Source organism: Drosophila melanogaster, chromosome 2R (genome assembly GCF_000001215.4).
Source record: "Drosophila melanogaster chromosome 2R".
Classification (NCBI taxonomy): Eukaryota; Metazoa; Arthropoda; class Insecta; order Diptera; family Drosophilidae; genus Drosophila; species Drosophila melanogaster.
Window position 1 is genome coordinate 18,640,815 of NT_033778.4, and position 22,435 is coordinate 18,663,249.

Here is a 22,435-nt window from a genome sequence, read left to right on the forward strand (position 1 = left end):
ATAATACCACGAAAAAATATATGGCATAAATGAAAACTCAATTATTTCTCTGTGTGTGTGTGTATGTATAGCCAAGCCATTTTTATATATTTTTCTTCTTACATTTTTGATTACAGTTTATAGTTACAGCTAAAATGATTGCATTCGAAATTGTTTCGTTTCGTTTACACGGAATATGCGCATATATATTTAGCTAAGAATCTCTTTTAAATAGTAATAGGTTCTTTAATGGGGTTCACATAAATATTTACATGCACATTTGCACATAGAATTGTAATAATTATTTATCGTTATATATCGCTTTTACGTTCCCAGTTCAGATCCATTTCTAAGGCTCGTCCCAAGCAACCGTCTCCAGCGTCGGAACTCAATCTTGTATCTAATTGAAGAGAGATTATGTATGTCGCATTCATCAATTGCTATTGCTAATCGGCCGATAATTACAGCAGATACAAATTAATCAGGAAATCAATGACAATTACAGCCGAATACAATCAACTTAACGATCAAAACTTAAACAAAAGGCAAGCAGAAGCATTTGCGGTGGACAGCGACAATTAACACATGCACCAGTCAATTAACACATCTGCGACATTTTCGAACTGCGTAACAACTAAACACTAAAATAAGCTTTAATATCTAACCAGCACCCAGAAGCCCGTGGCGTCATCCCGCCGGAAGTAGCGCGGCCGATTGTCCCTGAAAACGGTGACGGCGGGGAACTGATTCTCCTGTATAAACCTAATGGTGGCACGCGTCTGCAATTAAAAAAAAACTTATGTGTCTGCACAGAAACATATAGTATATAGTATATGCATACCTGAGGCGCAAAGTGAGGCGGCTCCACGTCTGGACTGGAGGACAGGTGCTGCAACAGAAACTCATCCGTTTGTGATAGCCACAGATCAGCGCCGCGCAAAGGATCGTAGTTAAAGGGTCCAATGCGTAGCATGCCCAGCGAGGAGTCGTATATATCCAGAACCTATGAAGCACAGCCAAGTGATTAGCAGGTTAACTCATTGGGAAATTTTGGCCTTTACTTACCGACTGCGCGCCCATGAAGATGCGAGCATCGCGTAGCTCCCGGTCGGGTCCTCGGTCTGGAAAGGAGGCCGGAAAGATCTCACCAGTCTTGATGTTCACGCCCACTCCATAGATGATGGGGCAGTTGATCTCGCCGCGCATCATGGTATTTAGCTCGCCCACGCAAGCCTGCGTCAGATCGATTTCAAGTAGGTGATTGTGGAATGATTCTGAGAAAAATGATAAATGAAATTCATATAAGAACTAAAACACGCAGCTTAGAAATGAACTCACGCATAATGCTGAAGAATACGTCCTCGCCGTATCCCTTGGCATCGCGATAGCCACCAATCAACTGCAACTCGATGCGACCCTCCGGATAGCCGACGGCCAGCTCCTGAACCCGCGACACCATGGTGCACACAGCCTCGTCCACGCCGCTGCCATCGAAGTGCGCCAGGGCCACAGCACCAGATCCTGTCGTGAATTGTTGGTAAACATTATTAGTACGGGTTAATGAGCCAAACGACGCTTATTTATGGGGCAAAGGATATTGGGTATGCTTACCGGAGTGCCGGACCACAACGATAATACAGGTGGTGGCATCGTCGGCACCGATGATGTTGACGTGCTTGTCGTGCGGGGCAGAGGCGGCCATCTCCCGCTGACCCACGTAGAGCAGACCCACCGGACCCACCGACTTGGCCTGAATGGAGTGCAGCTGCTGGGCGTAGTCTCTGTAGACGGGATGCTGCAGGAACAGGCTGTTGGTGTCCATGGGGCAGTCATCCTGCAGCACACCATTCAGCACGAGCACCATCCTGGCTGTCTGTTCGTCTGTTGTATCCTTCCTTGACCCTCTCGCAAGGGTTTCGCTTTCAATTGCTTGGATTTTGGCTCTCGAGCAAGATGAGTAGCAGGCAAACTAGAAGCGGTAGAGGTAACACAAAATGACTTAGAATCCAATGAATATGGGATATATGTATGTATATTTTCCCCCCCCTGGGAACTCAAACTTCAACAGAAGCAGCAGCATAAAAATCAATTTACGATGCCCGCAACCGCCACAGATTTGCATGTTTGATAATAATTTCATGCAGCCGGAGCTGAGAAATATGTTTACACCTCGATCCTGCCACGACTGACTCGTAAATTTAACCAGCTCTCGAACGAGAAGTGCTAATAAAAATGTCAAAAGTTGGGTGCCTGCGGCTGATTCGATTCCCATTCGCTCACCGGTTAACCAACAATGGACACCCTGAAATTGGTTCGCAGAGGCGTGGCCCAGAAGGGGATCGATTCCCATTTTGGCCGGCTCGTGCGTCTCTCCAGCGTGGAAATCTAATGAAACAATTAGAAGGCCACCGGGGGGGTCATCAATTTACGGAGTGTTAACCACTGCCCATATGACGGCCAATTGAGGCGAACACCCCAAGTCACAGATGTCACACGAAAGTTTAATAAACATTAAGTGGACGCTGCGGCAGCGAATTAGCCATCAAATGAACAACAAATTTAATATGTAGAATTTAATAATGCTCAACATCACCCTGTCGCTGAGTGCAATTGCAACTCGACTTGAGTCACCGCCCGTCGGCTAATTGAATTATTTACCTACGGATGCTGTCTAGTTTCAATTAAGTGAAATAAAGACGAGTTAAAGTTCAAGTATAAGTGCATATGCGAATACGAGCAAAGTAACAACACATCGTAAGGGGGGCTGCTCATAAACATAAATGATTACATGGGTAGCGCAAAAAAAAAATGTCTCAAAAAACAATTGTCTGAGCTAATTCCCGATGCAAAAATCGTTGTATGCTTGTCCCAAAAAAAAACAAAAAAAAACCTTAAACGAACACAAAATAATAAACCAAAAGAGCAAACAAAGCCCCAAAGAATCCCCAACCAGGAACAACACTATTAACTTCGTTCGGGGCGGAAAACAATGGAAAACGTTGTGGAAAAATCAAACAGCAAAACGTGAAGAGCCCGCTCTGGATGCTTGACTTGGATTCTGAAGCTGGATGCTAGATGCTGGATGGCCCAGGAACCCAGCTAGGATAGCAATTGTTATGCTGGTCTCCATCTCCGAGTCCGGCCTGGTCTGTTCTTGCCTGGAAGCAATTTAGCCGCGATCATGCATGAATCTTGATTAGATATTCAACGAGAAATAATTTGAAAATGATGACAGTTGGCGATAGGCTCGCTCCACTCTCGTAGCCAAAGGATGGATGGTCACAGTGAGAGAAAAGAGGTGTAGAAATAATAGTTGTAAAATACTCTAGTATTTTGTGAAGATATTGCATATAGCACAAGTGTATCGAAACGATATTGTATTGTATATTGTATCTGCACACAAAACTGATCAACTTCATAGTAATATAAGTAGTATAAGTCCTTTTATTTAACATATTTCAATGGAAGTAGAATTTTCTTTTGTGCAATCCAACCAGCCAGGCAATCGAACCAAGCAGGAAAAGGAACCGCAAAATGCAGCCGATCTATGTAGGTGAGGCAGGATGACCGAGTTTTCCACCAAAACCGATTCCTAATCAAAGACCCAAAAGTTCTGTTGACTCTGGCTGAGCGGGCGGTCTTGCCAGTCAGTTCGTGCCTGGGCCAGAGATTCCCTCCACCTGATAGGCCGTCCAGCCAAGCACAATCCCAAGAAATCCCACTCAGCTAGTCAAAGAGGAGTCCCCCAATCCCGTGCTGATCGATGGCAGTCGAACGGGTATGATGGCTAAGAAGACGAACAAAAATGTGGTAGAAAAGGAACGCAACAAACAAGGCCATCAGAAACGATTCAATTCATTAGGCCGGCGACGAGTCTATTAGGAGCACGGACTGGTCCGTAGAACTCGTTACGGTTCTGTTCTGGCTTATAACAATCACAAATTATGGGTTTGTGGCCGAGCTGGCAAAATGATCTTGTAGATTTAACACTGATAGCCCGGCCAGAAAACAGGTTCCATTTGTCTGTCTACTGTGGCCGGGCATTCTTGGCCACATGATTGATTGCAATTTTGACGAGTGCAACAACGGCGGCGGCAGCAACTGCAACTGCAACTGCAACTGACAGCAGCAACAGCTACAACTGCTACTTTTCTTCTTGGCCCATAGTTTTTGGGTTCTTGGTTCTTGGCTCTTGCTTCTTGGTTTTGGCCAAGTAATTTACACCCAGCCTCAGCCATCCGGCTCATCTGTCCTCGTGTCTGAACAAGCTGGCCGCACACTTGAAATTCTTTTAGACAGCCCTTTTTCTTCTTTTTTTTTTTACACAACACAATTGTCAACGAGAGCGCGAACAAATTTCAGCTAAGAAAAACAAGCTGCAACACAACCGGTTCGGTTCTCCGCCTGGCCAAAATTCCGGGCAAAATGAAGAAATTGCTGGCGGGAAACTTAAGCCAACAGCAACATGTGATGTGACAGAGCGAGCGGAGGAGTTGGAGGAATCAAATCAAAGCAAAGCCACTTGGATCTGGCCAAATCTGAAGGCCTTCTTCCGGGTTCGTGATTTTCCTTTTGTTGCTGCTGCTGCTGCAGTTGCTGATGCTGCTGCAGTTGCTGATGCTGTTGCAATTGTCATTGTTTTCCACACATTTCATGGCCAGCATGCGGAAATATTGTAAAATTAATTTCAATCGTTTGTTAATCGAAAGATAACTCTATACAGACAGTGGAGCTGATTCTGCCCCCCACTTGTGTTGATCCCCAATAATCTGGCATTTAATGCCGCACTGACAATTTAATTTGGCCCATCTGCAGTGGATTGTTTTGGCCGTGGTCCAAGACCCAGGTCCAATGGTTTTGGCCAAACGTGACTGCCAATTGACTTCCACACAATTTTGCTTTGGCACGCAAATATCGTGAGCCCGGCTACCTTCCGAGCTGAGCTGAGCTGAGCTGGGTTCCCCCAAGAAATGGTCACCCATGGAAAAAGAAAAGCAAAGCAAAAAAAAAGAGGAGGAAATCGAAAGTTAACATTGAGTGGAAGCTGGGCTTCGTGTTCCTCCCTGGCGGTTACAACTTTCTGGGATGCCAAAATCCGCCAAAAGAAATAACAACAAGCGAAGGAATAGACCGAATTCAAGTTGACATTTCTGGCCATGTTTTTCGTGTCGTTTCTGTTTTTTTTTTTGTTGCCAACTTTGGTCTAAACCAGCGACTCTGAATCGCTGTGGAAGATGGAAATACATGTACGGTTGGCTAAGACAAAAATCCAAAGTCTATAGTCGAAGATTTCCTGAATAGCTCTAATTAGAATTACCGATCGTCGTGCTCCCCGTCGTGGCTTGAATCAGTAATTCAATTTTATGATTCTATTTCATCCAGATAATGATTAATGATGATAGGTTCATTATACGCGTACTGTCATCGCCTCATTCACTTAGAAATGCAATAAAAAAATAACTGAAACCTATGGCTGTCAATCATTCGACAGTTGAATGGCAATATATACGTTCAAACGAGTGAGGATAGAATAGAATGGAATTGAATTGGTTATGTTATTGGAAATGTGTGATAATATTGCCTTCAAATAGGTAAGAAACTAAACCATACATGGTTAATTTTGATCTAACCAAAGTATGTAAATGATTCTTGAAAGTATCTTTTATCTTTGTAAGGGTTTATTTGCTTCGTAGACTTTGAAGTTTTAAGAAAACCTGTAATAAACAAGTAATGGTGGCCTCTTCCAGTTGTATATTAGTTAAGAACCCATCGACAAAGATCCAATTTAGTAAGTTATTTAGTCGCTCGGGACAAATGGCCTATTTGGCGGCATTTGCATTGCACAATTCCCTCGACTTGGCCGAAAAGGAAATTCATTTTCACACAACAGTGCGGCCCAAGAAAGGCGAATTCTGAGTAAGTCCGTTGTCCCATTACTAAGTTGGGATCGTCTGCCGTTGTTGCTGTCGTGTAGTATCTGCTAAGTTGCCGCTGCCTCCACATTTGATTTTTTTTATTTTTTTGTTTTTTAGCGAATGCCTTGGCAGCCAGTTGGTTTGTTTTTCCTTATTTTGTTTTTATGGCTGCTTATGCAAATGCAAATGCGACTGCGGAGCGGAGTGTGCGTAAACGCTTGCGCCTTTTGTTCACATGGATTTCGATGTGGTTGGGGTCCGTCGATTCCGAAAGCAATGCGCTGCCGTCATGTCCAGTAATTAGCATAGCACACAGTACCAAACGCAGTCGTTGTCTTCGGTTTTATTTTTTTGTATTTACATTTTGGATACCCCCTACTCGCAGAGTAGTATGCTGGGCATGCTGGGCTATGAAGGCAGACAGATCCTTTTGAACTTCATATATGGCTGATCGAGAACGCCATGTCCGTCTGTCCGTTAATCTGTCCGTTTGTCCTGTCCGTAAGTAGAATATCTTCTGCATCTGAAGGTGAAGAAATGCGAGTAATGGGTATCTAATAGTCGAGCCACTGCACTGAAGCATTCCTTCTTGTCTCTGTGATATTGTTGCTGTTGCTGCTTGACAACCGCGGCACTTTGTTTGTCGTCCTCTCCTCCGCAGTTGCACTCGTCAAACAAAACCCGCCGTCGGTTTGCATTAGCTGAAACCAAAGTCTGACTTACTCTAACTAAGTTAAACTCGTTTGGCTTTTATGGACTGCGCTCAACGCTACGCGTACTAAAAAATTAGCTGCGAAATTCTCGGAAAATCGCCGCACTGTTGATATGTGTTATGGATTATTATTGAGCAGCCGCGAATCTGTAATTTCAACAAAATTCGTTTGTGATCGGAAAATTTCATTTTGCAAGCGATCATGATTTATCTGCGCAGTATCTGAGTATCTTTAAGATTATAATTAATATTTTCATATAATTTTTAGCTAATTTTAAGGCGTCTTTGCGCCAAAATATCTCCTAGTAGTCTCGAATTCCCGCAAATTCTGATCAAGGATTGCCCATCTGGTCTTGTCTGATGCGCCGCCAGCGTTGAATATTTGCTAGCGCAATTGGACATGTTTTCCGTGGGCTCATTTCTGTTTTTATGGCCAAAAAGCACACACACCGACATACATATATACAAAACAACTGCAGCAGCAAAAAACGACAAAAGTCCACAGCAGTCGGCTGGCATTTACAACATGCCTACAACGTGGTAATGGTAATGGCAACCCAACTGCAGCACCACTGCCAAAAACACACACAAAAAAATGTACGAGTATTTTGAATCTTATATTTTAAATGCTGAATTTTAAATGTAGATTAAAGTAATCATTTTAATTCACGAAGCTAGAAAAGAGCAATGAATTTTTCTTAATTCTCACAAATTTAAGTTGGATCAAAAATATGGAGTAAGAAGGTAAAACCTTACAGACCTATGTATTTGCTGCATTAATTTAATATTTTTTAAAAGGATGTTTGCCTGATTTTTTTTACAGTGCTCTGCACCACTCAGGCGGCATGTTGGTACGTCTTGGAATACCAAATTTCATAGCGGTACACTGCTAAATATTTTGATGCAACAGGCGGCATGCAACAGCAGTAACAACAACAACAACAGCAACCACAAATGACTACGTGCGGGGGCGGAGGTTTGTTTTTATAGCCGCCCAACCGCCCAATCGACCCTCCCTCCCTCACCGCACCGGTACGGTGATGCATGGCTATATAGTATGTGTGCACCACCGGTTTGATCTTGGGCATTCATTCCGCATGCGGCACTATAATTTATAACAACTGCTGAAGGCGCTCGCCGAATGTGCGACTCTTGCTGCTCCGCGACTCCATCTATCCCAACGCTTCTCTTGCTCTTGTCCCCAACTCCTTTCTCTTCGTCTTCTTTCTTCCCCTCCCTGCCACTTCTTTGCCTCCTTTATTTTATTTTCTTCCCCCAACCGGCGTACGCGATGCGTTCATCCTTTGTGGCCAGAAATTGCAGCTCATTGTTTGACTTTGCCTTTTGTATACCCTTTGAAACGGGTGGCATGTTATCACGGTTATCACTGGAGACTTTAGGGATCTTCTTGGAACATTTTCGTCAATTTGTAGTTTGCCAAATCTTAAACTATCAATTTGGAAAGTCACAGGAATTACCAGAATATATTCTCCATCCAAAAGCGTACTTTTGAATATTAAGGATCAACTCATTACAACATCATATCCTATTATCATATCATATATATATTCCTTGAAGATTTTCTTTTAAATCAATGATGAAACCAAACGTATGGTGACTGAACTATTATCCATATACAAACATTTAATTCCATTCATTTCTAGGGTATATAGATTTCGCCACGAGATTTGTCACTTCTCGATTTTGTGGAGTGGAGTGGCAGGCACGCCTCTATCTGCAATGTGCGATCTATTGCGACGGGCGCTTTCCTTTGAGCGGAGCAACTCGGTCTGCGATGACTGCGAAGCTGGTTGGAATTGTGGGAGATTGGATGGCTCTGCCTGGTTTCCTGCTAACAGAATGGACCATTGCTGGCCGGGATGTTGTAGCTGGGAGCATCTAATGGCCGGCGGACGCAGCTCCATTTCACCTGAGATTGATAGCGGTTGACGACGTGGCAGCTATTCGGCTTGATTTCGTTTTGAAAGGCTTTCGAAAGAAACCTTTGTGATTTGGCCAGGTGAAATATATATATGCATGAATATTTCAGCTCTGAGCGATGAGATCTGAATAGATTCTCGTCGAGGCTGCTGGACGGTGTGTCTCCTTGGTTTGATTTATAGGAAGCGATTGTGCATTTTGCAAATTACGATGTCTCGGGAGCTCTGCGGATTATTCGCTGCCCGGCATTATTAATACGTGAATGCAGGCTGGCAGGCGGTCAGGCACACCGGCTATAACAACATCATCATCGTCGGCTCTTTGGCCTCCAACTGGACCGTGCTCCTTCCGCTGATTGAATCTTTTATGTGTGGATTTAGGAGCCATCAGCAGACGGGGCCGGAGTTGAAATTAAATATTTATTAAATCGACAGCACACACACACACACACACACAATAGCATATAAATCAGCTTAGAAACTATTCAATGAATATTCCAATCAATAGACCATCGCACACAAAATAGATGAGGAGGTGGATGATGTTGTTGCCGAAGCTTTAGAAAATCTGTGACCCCTCCTCCTCTCACAAAGTCACAGGAGGAAATTAAAATGTTGGCCAATGAGATGGTTAAGGCTGAGTTAGATTAGTGAAAGGACTCAGAAGCACCACAATGTAACATACATATATGTATACGAAATTGGTAATTATAAGTTTAAGCAGAAAACAAATACTCCGAAGGTAAATGGTTTGATTTTCTATAACCATGTGTAAATTTCATTGCCGTTTTCTAGTCCCTGTAAGGACATCCTCAGCTGATGCAACCTTTCAACTTCTGTCGAGAATCTATTGCAGCAATTATGTCCTTTTCTTGCAAGGACCTCTGACGAGCAGACAAGTTTTGGGGCCATAAAAGGGAGTCGCAGGCGGTCCAAGTCATTGTCCTCGGGTTACACTGACCAATTTCGAAGAGCACAAATTGAGCTGCACTCACCTGGCTGCCACCGGGGGTTACCCATGCCTTCAGTCCAGCTCGGAGTTAGTTTAATTAATTCAGCATCGGCATCGGCATCGAAGGCTGTAAACAAGCTTTTGGCCAACAGGCCCGTCTTTGACAGCTTACTCGAAAAAGGGGTGTACACTGGACGGGCACTTGTCGTTAGTCAGTCAGGCGACGAGCTCTTTTTCGGCCCCCATTGTCTCAAGGAAATCACACAAATACACACACACACACACGTGCACAAACTGAAAGAACTTTGACCCTTGACCCGGAGGAGCTGGCTGCTGGGAGAGTCGCCTATGAAGTTGTGAAGTTGCCTTCAATTAGCGCTTTGGACACAGATATTAGTTGGAAAAACAGTTACTCCAATTTTTAATGGCATCTTAGTTTTGTGTTTTTTCCCTTTTTTTTTTTTTTGGAACACCCAATGTAACTGGGAGAGAGTTGGCTATTTGGGGCGTTAGCACATCCATATCTATATACGTACATATTACTCGGAGTCTGGCGGTCGCCATAAAAGATCTTCGAGGGAAAAACTAATTACACAAGTCGTAAAGTCTTAACAAACCTAAAAGGCAAGCCAAATTAGATCTCCCGACATCTGACTGAAGTTTACTGAGATGATCTGACTCATGCTTCGTATAGAGACATATGTTGTCCACCGTTGTATTATCAATGTTTTTTTTTATATATATAAGGTGTTTTTATATATTCAACACATGTAAGCTACAATCTTGTAAAAAATAAATGCAATATTTTCTTTGTTATATTTGTATTATTATGAGTTAATTTAACTGCATTAACTTTTAAATCTGTCAGTATCGGCATAATGCAAAATGATTAAATTAAATTAATCATTTGTTTACGTACTTCCTATCAGCGAATGAAAGCACGGGCATCTAGAGAAGTTTCTTTTTTTTTTCCTGACTCAACTAAAAATGTAATCTATTTTTATTTAGCTATATTATGTGCCTGCCTATTAAATAACACACAAACACAACAGTGTAGCCGACTATCAGTTGAAAACTAAACGAACCCATTTAGTTACTTGTTCTTCGCCTCTTTTTCTTCTCCAATCTTATATGGACAGAGATGGCCAGTCTACAATTATTTTTAGACCTGCTAATATTGATCATCTAGCCGGGCTTGATTGATCGCCAGGGATAGCCGGATCCTCAGACTCCTTTTCCCAGAGCCCACGATCATCGATTGCACTGGCGATCGATCCACTGGCCGGTGAAATAAATTGTTGCTACACGTATAAGACATCGTGTACGACAAGTTAAGACAACGATCTGCTCGCCTCTGCAACTTCAGATGGTCTTGTCTTGGTTCTGGCCACGGTATCCAGGCGATCCAGCTATCCACCGATCCGCATCATGTGGCGTTGGTCGCTGCAGGATCGACAAGTCTGTGGATCTGCACAGCGAAGATCTCTAACTCCTTCTGCGATTGCGTGGACACTATTGCGCAGTGTGTCTATATCATTAATTAATTTAATCACTCGAACATGATTTCACTGTGCGCGCCTGCTCGTTGTCGCTGCCAGTTGTTCTCACAAAAGTTATTAATTTCGAACGGGGAACGTTCGAATGGTGATCGATAGGCGGGGAAAACCCGTCGGGAAAATCGAAGATAAGCCGCCTGCGAACGCTGCTAACTGAATGGAGCAACACAATATAGATCTCTGATGCATATTACTGAATAATCAGCGTCGTCGGCTTATCAGCTTCTCGCAGCTCGGATGCCCATCCTCTATGTATATTCCATAAATATTAACGATCTTCAAGCGATGCGAGATAAGAAGGCATTTGTATTTCGTGAGTGTTCCTTCTAAAACTGAGAATTTGAATCTGGAAGCGGATGGTCTGCTAGATAGGCAGAACTCACTTTCGTTGGCTTACATAGATTATTATTTTGGAGGCATATAAATAACCTCATAGGCTCCGTTAGAAGTTACCATACCTCGGAATTGGCAAAATCCGACTTATTTTTCTAGGATGGTGAAAGCATTTTTTGAACATATCTCTACATACTCAAGAATGTAAAAAGAATTCCTTGACTTTACTACTTCCTTGCACATTAGTTGTATTAAAAATGATATATCTTTAAAATTTATGTACTTTGTATTGCTTTCTTGAGCATTAGCTTCTAGAACTTACATTGAATTCCAATTTCTCACTGCACTATAGGAGATCTATGTATATAGACTTTAGCTTAAGGATTGTTATCTTCACTGATTTTCACAAAGCCATCGGCATTTCTTAACAATCGTTTTTTAGGAAACTTTTAGTAACACTTGTGTTTTTAAATATTATTTAATTCTAAATTGTATTTGTCTGGAACTGCGTGTGCGCCAAAGTTTCCGCGAGACGACGAGACGCAAACCGGAAAGAGACTGAAAAGCAACTGAGCCGAAAGTCCAAGTCGAAGTCGACTGGCGAATGGAGGGCCCAAAAGACACTCGGCGAGAATAGAAGAGAGAAGCGCCAGCGCCAAAGCCTTTGGAACAGTTTTCAGTTGAGCGTGCGTTGGGCAGAAAGGGAGCGCATGCTTGTTGCCGGTAATCTAATTGGACCCCACGACGAGTCGCTGCTCTCTCCCGAGCCAAGCTCAACGGCAACGAGCCTCTCGCTCTCCCAACTTGTGGAGCCTCTCTGGAGTGGTGCGAGCGGGACGGCGGCTGGAGCAACACGTGTTCTTATCAGTTGGCTATTGAGTGCTTTCCCTCTAGATGAGTAATCCCAACTCGATTGAAACTGAGTGGAGTGGCTATTGTTTGAGTTTATCTTAATTTCATCAAGTGCCGGTCCACTGTGCCACTCGGTCTTTTTTCTAAGTGGTCACTCATTCAGTTGGGGTTGCACTTCTGTGCTCCTTCTAATTGGTCAGTGGCCAGTACTTTATGTACCAGCAACAAATGCCCCTATATTTTAAGTAAAAGTCAAAAAAAAGGGTTCTTTTATGAAAGAAATTATGAGTTATGCCAATTTATAACCATAGAAATAAATCTAATTTAAGCGTATCAGCTGTGCATTACATTTTTATAAATCTGTTGGTCAAGGGTAATAAAAATATGGGCTAAAATTGTTTTTACTCCTTATCATGGAATCAAGCGACTTACAAATGCATTGTTTCATATTACTATAAGTCTAGAATAATATTTAGATTTCATATTTTTATTCATACATAAGTAAGCTCGTCTTAAACAGCTATTTGTTGGCCTTAAGCCCTAGAAGTGATGAAGTTTCCAATGAAAATAGATTGTATTGTGGAGTGTTTAATTTTACAAAGAATCCCCCGAAACTGGAGCACAAATTGCAGCCCTCTATCACTCGCATACCGACCTCCTGCCAACTCAATTTTGCCAACATTTTAGCCCAAAATGCAACCTTTTCCACACCTCCACCTCCCCCCTCCCTACAATGACCACTTCATGCCGAAGTTGGCTCAAAAGCCATTACGCACCGCTGTGAGATTGTAATCTAAGCTCTTGTTATTGGAGCAGGCAGGGATTTAATTAGACAAATGTCCCACAATTTGTAATGTCATTTTTCTCAGCAGTTGCGGAAAATCCGAATGTAAAACTTTTCGGTGTTGAAAATGCAAAAGGTGAACGAAGATATCGTGGAGGGAGGGAGGCGTGGCGGTGCAGGCAGATAACACCCGAAGTAAAGAAGGAAATATGTCTAATTTTGCACCATGTGGACAGTGGTCATTATTTTGGCCAGTGATGGACGCAGGGGCGTTTCACGAGGGGGTATACCAGGTACCAGAAAATCTTCGTGCCAAGGCAGCTCTTATCGCGCCCTCTCTTTCTCTCGCCCCCATTGCCCGTCTCTTTCAGCATACGAGAGCGTGTGTGTGTGTATGTGTGTGTGTGTGTGTGAAGCAGCATGCGGTCCGTCGACAAAAAATGAGATTTGCTGACCGGTGGTCATTAAAGCACATTTACAATGAGCCAAGCCATGTTGGCTTGTGGCTAACATGGTCTTAGCCAAACTTAGCCACCCCGCCCCCTTCATTTCACACAGCCATGCAAAATGACCACAGAGACAAGCGATCAAATCGATGCCGAAATTAATTTATCTTGGCACTGGCTACCAAAATTTGACAAATTGCAAATGTGTTTGAAATTGACTGCAGTTGCTAGGCCAAGCGATTGGGATGGTTGAGTTTATCGAGGGGGTACGTTATAAATTGAACGAGCTGCTGGTCGCAATAGCCAATAAAATGTACATTCGACTTTTGCAATATCTGATCGTTTTAATTATGCTGTTTAATCGCAGCGAATTCGCTTGTACAACATTGTTGCAACTAGTTTTGCATATTATGAAACTGTAAACTTTTATATCGTTAAGAAGTATCTGAAAGATAGAAGGATTTCTTTCGAAGCCTATAGAGTATATGGATAATATTAATAATAATACTAATACTAATAGTTTGATGGGAAAATTAAGTCTTTTATAAGTCATTAAATTTGAAAGAAAGACGCCAAAACTATCCACAGTTAAATTGAAGTTAGTATATTTGTATAAGTATGTTATGATAGTTTATAATGGTAAGTTATGATAGGTAACTCTTTGAATGAATATTGGTTTAAGCGAAGTTAGGATTGGTACTTTGTAGGTCCAAGCCCCATATTAATATTTCAATAGCTTAAAGTTTCTACCACTACACCAGGGATTGTGTTACATTTTAGCTGACAAACCGAAGGGAGGCCGAGTCAATTAATCTTATCAAGTGAACTCTGTAAGATTTCCCTAGCAATTGCCTAGGTTGAGGTCCAACCAAATGCAACCCGATGAAGCACCCAGTCACTGAGGTCCAGAAAAACCGCACCCACCATCTCAGCCGCACTGTTGATTGCACTAATTGGCGATGAGCGTGACCATCGGACGATGGACATCGAGATCGACTGCTGGACAGCGATGATGATGGCGATGTGGATGGAGATGGGGATGGGGATGAGGAGCTGGCTGAGACAATGAGACAAGATTTTCATTCATAAAACACTCGCTGAGTGGACCGGAAGTTCTTATTTGATTGCGAATTGTGATAGGTTGCATGGTAGGGTAAATTGGAGCATATAATGTGAACTAGTTAATAGTTAAAGATAAAGATGGTATTTTAATGATTATTAAAGTTATATTTTAACTTGTTTTTATTGGTTATATTATAATTATATAATTATAATTATTATTATATAATAATAAGTAGTTAACTTATTATTATAAGCATGAATACAAATATTTATATTCTATTTGTATCGAATGCAAAAGAGTATACTTGCTTCCGGCTTCCAGAAATATCATTTCTTACTATGCCAGTTGTGTCGCCCAAGTTCAGTGGTGTTAATTAAAGCACAAGCCTTAATTATGGTTATTTATTTGTTTTTCCCGTCATAGGGGAAGTATTTCCGCCAGGAGCGAACTAACGCCGCTGTCTTCCTGCTCACTTTTTTGGGATCGCATTTCCTTTGGCCCCTCGAGTTCAGGGTTCAAATGCAGGCAGAAATATGCAAATTCAGGGCGCTTGCGTGGAGCGATAAAAACAAATCGAAAAGCGAACCCACTGCTTGCTAACCGATTTCCACTTCAATTTCGAGCCGGGTCATAAACATGCCCGGCGTATTGGAGAAGTTCTTGGCCACTAGGCAGCGGGAATGGGCATGGGAATGGGTCACGAGCTTGGCGGAGCAAGCTAAATGCTTGTTAAAGGGCGGGTTCGCAATTGTTGCCGTTTTGCGGGCAATGCGGTTGGTTCGTGGCCAAACCACAAAAACAAATCAACCGGAGAGTGGAGCGATGCGAAGGCAGCACGGCAATTGGCAAATTCGATTTGCAATTTTTGCACCGGCGCCGGAGGATTCGCGAAAGAAGTGCCAAAACGGCTGAGCTGCTGGGTTGAGCAAACAATTTAGAATGAAGTGCAATCGGGAGTCAGGAGAGTTGATTTGCAATTTCATGGCAGCGGCAATTTGCACCTCATCATCATCATTATGTACAGCCAGATATTTTGCGCCGGGTGATGATCTTTCAATCGTTCAATCAGGCGGCGCAGCGAGGCGAGGCACGTGCAGGTTGCAACCCGGCAATGGGTAACAGCTAACCCCTAACTCGTAATCCCTATCCACATCCCCATCTCCAGCTCCCCCCCAAAAAATAAAAAAAGAGAAGACAACGATCCTCAGGATGTCCCACATATTTCTCGCTATCTCCCGACAGAAACAAACTATTCGTATCATTTTGGAATTTCTGGCCTGGCTGGGCTGCAGTGGCTGCAGCTGGGCCCAAGAAACCAGGAAGTCTGCCTGCAACAAGTTGCCGCTGCAGCAATGAGAAAAATTTCGCTAGATAAATAATGCATATCTCACGCACTAGCCTCGCGGACCAAAGTTGAAATAAGGCTCTATTGTACACAGGGAGAAAAAGCCGTGTATGCAAGATGTGCTAAAGTTTCAAAAGGGTTTATTTAAATACACATCTTAAAGATAAGGCATTAAAAAAGGTCACTTAATTGGACTGAGTATCATTTAAGAACTGTAGCCTACCAACTTTGGTGACATTTCTCCCGGTGCAACTGCAGCCGCTGCCTTTGGCCGTTTAATGAAGGCCTAGATCCGCTGCCCGGCCATAATAAGCAATGGCCAACAATGAAATCTTTGGCTCCAGCCCAGGCCAATTTATGCGATGGCTTGCAGTCTCTGGCTTTCTGCCTGCTTTTTATTTGGCTTCTCGTGGCTGCGTGTTTCGATTTGGCGCGATTGCTTGGCTTAATTTAAGCCCTGAGCCGTAGAGATTCATTAATGTTTGATTTTGGCTGCTTTTCTATTTACCTTTTCCCAAGATCAAGCGAGATTTACGCCAAATTGCCAGTGCCCGGAGCCTGGGCGAAGCACTCCTTAATCTACCCACTCCTCTCCTCACTCCTCCACAGACTTTTAGTTTGGCCGTTTTCGATGCCGCCGTGATAGACAGTAAAGGCCAACTGCGAAATTGGTTCATTAAATGCAACTGTTTGTTTAGTGGCAGCGAAGAAGCCAGCTTGGGATTAGGATCAATGCTCCAGTTTTGGGCTCCCACGATATACGATATACGATATATGTACTTTCTCATTTCGTGTAAATGTTTTGGAAACAAAGGGGATTCATATATATCTATTATATAGCATAATCTTATCTTTCTAAGGTATCTTTGTTGGGTATATTGATAAGCTACATTTGTTGTAAGTTAATGAGTCTGATAATATGTGTTTAAACTATTAATTCAAATTGATCATATAAGTTCATATCGTATTGTTAAAAAGAGGGTTGATTATTGAGCTAAGTTCCAAGCAGTTTCTAAAATGTGACAGCCGTACGATCAAGCTGCCTGCTTAATTAGTAGTCCGCATCAACAAATTGCACCCACATGCTATTAATAATTCGATAATGGCCAGGAAAAGTCGCGTGGATTGGGAAATTACAGTGGGCCACAAGTTTTCAGCGGAACCACGCGATGCGCTGACCGCACAAAAGAGTGCGGGAAACTTCCAAAACAGGCGTAACATTTGCTCCGCTTATTAATGGCATTATTTATGACTTTTTGAGCCCCGAAACTAATGTGACTAAGCAACAATTAGGCATTTGTTAATGGAATTATGGTCAAAATGCAATTGGCCGCACTTTGTTATTGTTTGGTACAAACATATGATTCTAGACTTGCGTACTCACTAACATTTACATAGCACCAAATAGTTCAGCGATTCGTGCACTTTTCACAATTCCTCACAGCTCACAGTTTAAGCTCATAGTTAAATAATAATTCGTCAATTTCCACTTGCTAGCGTTGCAATTTTTGTTTATTTTTGCAATAAGTAAGACCGTTTGCAGGTAAGCTTAAAAGCCCACCTGAAATACCGCAGCCAAAAAGATACCAAACAGCTGTTTGACGCACAGTGGCTTGAAAGTATGTATTTAGTTAAGCAAATATATAAAAATAAGTTTTTAATATAAATAAATTTCAAGCGAACAAGTAGCAACAGCCAAATAACCAAATTAATTTAAAGAAATTTTCTTTTGTGTAAAGTGCGTTTATAATTGATTTTGAATAATAGATTTGAAAGTAATAAATAACAACAGCTCTGTTATAATATAAGGGACAAATACCGCTGAATATATGGGTTAAAGCACTTCTACATAGCCTGCACCAGCATTAGAAGGTCTTCCTTTAAGTAGTTTATATCCGTTTGCAAAGGAGCGGGTGTATCATTGGCGCTAAACAGCAGCAGAGTGTTCGGAATGAGTCTGAAATGAAGGAAATCATGTAGTGTTGTACCTAAAGAAAACATTATTGCATCACTCACTTGCAGTCATATAGTGTCTTTTCCAAGTCCTCATCGCCCAGTTTGCCATCGCTGTTGGACACCAAGCTAAAATCCAGGCTTTCGTCCGCCAGGCAAGATTGGACAAACTCGAACACATCGGATATTTTTTCGTACACATTGAAAGTGCCCTGAAAATGATTCGGCTTATTACATAAAATTACTTCAGATGACATCATCGCGGAATGGCTTACTTGTATAAAGAGTCCATTGGGAAATTTAACCCTGACTAAAGCGTATCGATACATGCGCAAATTGCGCTGCTCCTCGCGTTCCCGCATCGCCTTTGTCCGCAGCATCTGTGACTGGGCAATGGCCTCGGATCGCAGCTGTTGCTCTTTCTTGATCTCCTCCGGCGACAGGCGATAAAACTCGTCGGGGAGGGCGACACGACATGCCTGCGATGGAAGTAGGACCTTAATGTTGCGATCCAGCTCCAGGGGAATAATCTCCGAGCTCTTGAGAGCTTCCACTAGTGTGGGCAAGTCGAGATCCTTCTCCGTCTGCTCCTTGGTCCACAAAAGGAAGGGTTCGCCATCGATCTGGACCTCGTTGAAGCCCGCTGCTTGCAGAACATCCAGGGCACCCTCCACGTAGCGCACCTTTTCGCTGAAGATTTTGTTGGACATCCGTATCTTGCAGAACTTCTCCTCCTCGGGATTCTTGATAAGATTCTCCAGATATCGGATTAGCGTGGCAATGCACTCGTCGGCCTTCTCCTTAACATTGCAATTGTGGATGATCAGGCAGGCGGTGAGGCCGCGATCTGCCTCCAGCTGCTGGTAGAGGAACTCTTTGATGCGAACCTTCCACACGCTCTTGGGTAGAATCTCCTCGCTGATTAGGGGGCAGCGGAAGAAGACGCCTTCGCAGGCCAGGTTGCGAGTGTCGCCGCCGGAAGCCGATGTGGATGTGCTGGTCGTTGATGGCGTGCCCATGGCTTCCTCTCTCTGGCGACGCTCTGCCTCCAGCTCTCTTTTAGCCTGTGCCTTCACTGCCGACAGCGAGGTATTGAATTCCCTGGATGTTTTCTTGTCAATGCGCGCCAGTGCCGCACTGGCAGCTGCCCTGGCCTCGTTACTTATTTCATTTCGCTTTGGTGGCACATAGGCCTCATACTTTTGGCGGGAACTACTTGAAGGAGTCTCCTGTTTGGGGGAATTCAGCTTGTGGCCAGTGCCCATGCCGCTGCCAGTTAAATTGAGCTGTAAACGAACTTGGTAAGGGATTTCCAATGGCTTGGCTAAAGAAAGAACCCACCTTAAAGGCAGCCTCCGCCTTCTTCCGCGAAAAGAACTTCTTAATCTTGGACATGGTTTCTAGATGCGCGGCGAGTGTTCCTTGGGCAGCTTCAACTTGGCCACCGACAATTTAAGCTCCTCGATTTCCTTGAGCGTGCCTGAAATGCAAGACGTGGCCTTCGTTTAAGTAAACTTATCGTAACATCCTGATTTTAAGCATATTCCTACTTGGCCTGACAAACTTCTCCGTAATGACTTTGCCGTAAATGGACCACGAATAGCCGGCTAGTACGCAGGTGCCCAGAAGCAGCACGATAAGCACCTTCAGCAGTGTCGCCTGCAGATCGGTGAAGGCAATGGGTCCGTTTTCCCAACGAAAGTCACCGGTCAAAGATTCCAGATTTCCGCGCAGATCGACGGCTGCCGTCAGTGCAACGCCAGCAAATTGCTCCACTTGTCGCGCAATCGACTGCAACGTTGAATTGAACGATTCCACGTAGAAATTGAAACTCATTGCCTGATTGGTAAGTGCCAAAGATCGTATTTAATACGTTTTCAACGCAATCCTTTGTTTATATTCGCAGCATTATAATAATTTCGTCAACACTTTTTTCTTTGCTGGTGTGCCCGTTGCTGGTCTGTGTGTAAATACCTACGGGCTAGTAAAAATACCAAATGAAAATGCGTCAACAGCTTACTTATCGATAAAAGTATTTCGCTGCTCTCCAGTGCTGGTTAATTTCCAAATGCTTTGTTTTGGCGCCTGTTTTGAATTTAAATTGTAATTTTCGAATGGGGGGAACAATTATTTATGGATTTCCCTGAGGGTTCTGACCTCATTCGATTTGCCTTGATTTCTGCACCCGCATCCTGTAATTAATGTGTGCACCTGCTATTGACCTTATTCAGTTCCTGAAGAAGTGAATTGAACAATATTTATGGCGTTGTTATTAAGAATATTTTCCACATTTTTAATATAGGCTAAAATATTAAATTGTGTATTTAAATGATTATAAAATTTCAAAAAGTAGCTACCAACTATTAATTTTGCTAAAATATTTGTATATTTAATTCCAAATTTGCAACCTTGGATTCTTTCAAAATAATTTCGAAACCCACCGCTCTTTTTTCACCGTGTGCTTACATAATGATATTTTGTGGAGCACACGCCCATTTTTTATATGCAGGGCCAGCTGTCGTAATTGAATGATTTTCGATCGTTTCGCCAAGTGCTTTTGCTTCCTGTAATTTTCGGCGATTGGAGCCTGGGCATCTCTCTTCCTTTCGCATATTTTGCGATTGATTTTCGATGGCATCCTTGAGTATGTTTTTCGGCCAAGTAGGTAGCAGAGTGAGAGATTGGGGATGCCTATCTGGGGGCGGGGAGATCACGCTCCAGCGATGCGCTGCGGGTTCAACAGCCAGCCGAAAGTCGAGCGGAGGCCAAAGAAGAGAAATCTCTTGCAGCCTATGGCTTCCGTATGCGCCATGCCTCGCGCTCCACTGGCTACGTGGATGCGGAGATGGCCCCCATCTCGGTGTGTTGCTTCTCTCTTAGGTTTTAGGTTTTGTGGCTGCTTGGCTCGTCTCTGGCTTTCTGCAACTTCAATTACGCCAGCAGCCAACAACAGACACAAACAGTCTATTCTATTCCGCTCCGCCTTGCTTGGCTTTATTTATGCTGGCTCATTTTTCCGTGGCGACTGTTAGTTAGGCAAAATGTCGACGACTTATAATTCGAGCAGAGTGTAAGATTTTCTTCCATCGGCTTCGTTCTGCTCTGGTCCGTTGGTTTTCTGTTTCTATATCTGTATGTGTAATCTGGCTGTGGCTCTGTTTGCCATCGCAATCAGCAGTCTGCGCATTTGAGTCTCGAGTCCAAGGCGTGTCTGCAGCCCCATCTTCTGGCATGACAAGAGCACTGTGTCCCATGGCCATTATATCTATCACCATCACGCGATATGTTCTCACTTGCAACCGGGCTGCAACTAACCATCATTCAACGTCATTCCCAGCCATTCCCAATCCCATTCCATTCCAGCCACCATCGCATCGGTTGCAATTGCAGTTGCCTGTCCCCAACTCCTCATCATTGCAGTTTTTTTTTTGTTTTTTGTTTTGCGCAATTAAAATTCCACAAATGCCCGGATGGGAGGGACGGCTGGGGGGAGAGTTCTGCGCACCCAGAGCCATCGAAAGGAATGCAAGAGTGGCGCGCATGCGCCGTCGTCCGGCGTCATTCGCATTGCAATTGTTGTTATCAGCCGCCATGCGCCGAACCTGAAAAACTAGTTCCAATCGCCAGCTGAAGACGTCGAGTTGTGTGTGGCCAAGTCTGCGAAGGAGAGAGAAGAAAACTGGGCTCCCAGCAATGGAGGGGTATGCTGGAATACAGGAAAATATAAAGCTACCAAAAGAATAGATTCAATGATTTCATAACTATATAACCAATTATATTCACAGCTCGAATATGTCATATTTTGAAGTTCTTAAGTTAAATGTTGGAGTTTATATTGCGACGTAAGTATGCTGACTTTCTACTGATATGCAGTACTTGTATTATGAATGTATCTGAAAGATACTCCACCTGTCGATCAGTCTGACGCACCTGTACTCCTCTTGCACGAATTTCACGGTTGGGAAAGCCAGTAAAAGCAGCAACCATTTGGCCAATGCCTTGGCTTTTCTTTTGTTTTCACCCGTGGCCCAAAACTGGTTGTGCCAATTTATGGCCAACATAGCCGTGACTTTGTGCTCGCTGCGCGAAAGTCAAGGTAAGAGACACTGGACACAGCCAAGGGTTTCCTTTCCCACTGACGGTTGTTTTTTTTTTGTTTTAAAAATATTATTTATTTTCTTATCTCGCATTGATAGTGTCTTGATTGGGCGGCCAGCCGAGTCGGTGGAGTTGAAGGCGGGGAATCTGGCTCGCTCATTAAAATTTATGCACAGGAAACGGAAGCGCCGCAGACGACGAGCAGACACACAAAGTCGCTGCTTCTCTAGGCCTCCTGATGATGATGATGGTCCTCCTTGGTGGCTCCGTGCCTCATGCCAAACACCACTCCCCACTGCCCATCCCTTTGTGGCACAATCTTTGGCTACGCAAGCGGCGTGACAAACAGGCAGAAAGTGTCACTCAAATTGGCCGCAAAATTGAAAGTGATGACACGCCCACACAGTCACGTTGCCTTGCATAAGCAAGCAATTGGATGGGAAGTGCAGGAGACGCGGAGTTTACAGGCTACACAGGGAGAAAAACATCTTCATTGCTCATATATAT

The 22,435-nt window shown here is 43.4% G+C and overlaps 3 protein-coding genes across 10 annotated transcripts; all 3 read right to left on the minus strand.

The window, feature by feature from the left end:
* Positions 1–47: 47 nt before the first annotated feature.
* Ntan1 (N-terminal amidohydrolase 1) lies at positions 48–17,408 on the minus strand. 4 transcript variants are annotated; one of them, NM_137511.4, is made up of 7 exons: positions 17,266–17,408; positions 1,591–1,948; positions 1,318–1,500; positions 1,045–1,253; positions 821–982; positions 645–758; positions 209–379 (listed from the first exon to the last, which is right to left on the minus strand). In NM_137511.4, exons 2-7 carry the CDS (start codon positions 1,841–1,843, stop codon positions 368–370), a joined length of 933 nt encoding a protein of 310 aa, NP_611355.2. In that variant the 5' UTR covers positions 1,844–1,948; positions 17,266–17,408; the 3' UTR covers positions 209–367. The 4 variants fall into 4 exon arrangements, with proteins under 4 accessions (NP_001163199.1, NP_001163200.1, NP_611355.2 ...); NM_166300.3 differs by lacking the exon at positions 17,266–17,408 and adding an exon at positions 11,710–11,962; NM_001169728.2 differs by having other exon boundaries at positions 48–758; positions 17,262–17,408.
* A 195-nt stretch (positions 17,409–17,603) lies between these two features.
* Positions 17,604–20,734, minus strand: Gint3 (GDI interacting protein 3). 3 transcript variants are annotated; one of them, NM_137512.3, is made up of 6 exons: positions 20,297–20,734; positions 19,381–19,811; positions 19,172–19,310; positions 18,106–19,116; positions 17,894–18,042; positions 17,604–17,834 (listed from the first exon to the last, which is right to left on the minus strand). In NM_137512.3, the coding sequence occupies exons 3-6, from the start codon at positions 19,223–19,225 to the stop codon at positions 17,723–17,725; spliced, it is 1,326 nt and encodes a 441-aa protein (NP_611356.1). In that variant the 5' UTR covers positions 19,226–19,310; positions 19,381–19,811; positions 20,297–20,734; the 3' UTR covers positions 17,604–17,722. The 3 variants fall into 3 exon arrangements, with proteins under 3 accessions (NP_611356.1, NP_725812.1, NP_725813.1); NM_166301.2 differs by lacking the exon at positions 20,297–20,734 and adding an exon at positions 19,851–19,958 and having other exon boundaries at positions 19,381–19,790; NM_166302.2 differs by lacking the exon at positions 20,297–20,734 and having other exon boundaries at positions 19,381–19,800.
* Positions 17,604–20,734, minus strand: CG42306 (uncharacterized protein). Of its 3 annotated transcripts, none has more exons than NM_001144228.2 (6): positions 20,297–20,734; positions 19,381–19,811; positions 19,172–19,310; positions 18,106–19,116; positions 17,894–18,042; positions 17,604–17,834 (listed from the first exon to the last, which is right to left on the minus strand). In NM_001144228.2, exons 2-3 carry the CDS (start codon positions 19,664–19,666, stop codon positions 19,231–19,233), a joined length of 366 nt encoding a protein of 121 aa, NP_001137700.1. In that variant the 5' UTR covers positions 19,667–19,811; positions 20,297–20,734; the 3' UTR covers positions 17,604–17,834; positions 17,894–18,042; positions 18,106–19,116; positions 19,172–19,230. The 3 variants fall into 3 exon arrangements, with proteins under 3 accessions (NP_001137700.1, NP_001137701.1, NP_001286582.1); NM_001144229.2 differs by lacking the exon at positions 20,297–20,734 and adding an exon at positions 19,851–19,958 and having other exon boundaries at positions 19,381–19,790; NM_001299653.1 differs by lacking the exon at positions 20,297–20,734 and having other exon boundaries at positions 19,381–19,800.
* Positions 20,735–22,435: the final 1,701 nt, after the last annotated feature.

Coding starts and splice junctions, on each gene's coding strand:
- Ntan1 (NM_001169728.2), bottom strand. CDS start 1,843: ATGGTGCTCGTGCTGAATGGTGTGCTGCAGGATGACTGCCCCATGGAC. Junction 1,254..1,317: donor CGTATTCTTCAGCATTATGC/GTGAGTTCATTT, acceptor CATTTTTCTCAG/AATCATTCCACAATCACCTA. Junction 759..820: donor CGCCTCACTTTGCGCCTCAG/GTATGCATATAC, acceptor TTTTAATTGCAG/ACGCGTGCCACCATTAGGTT.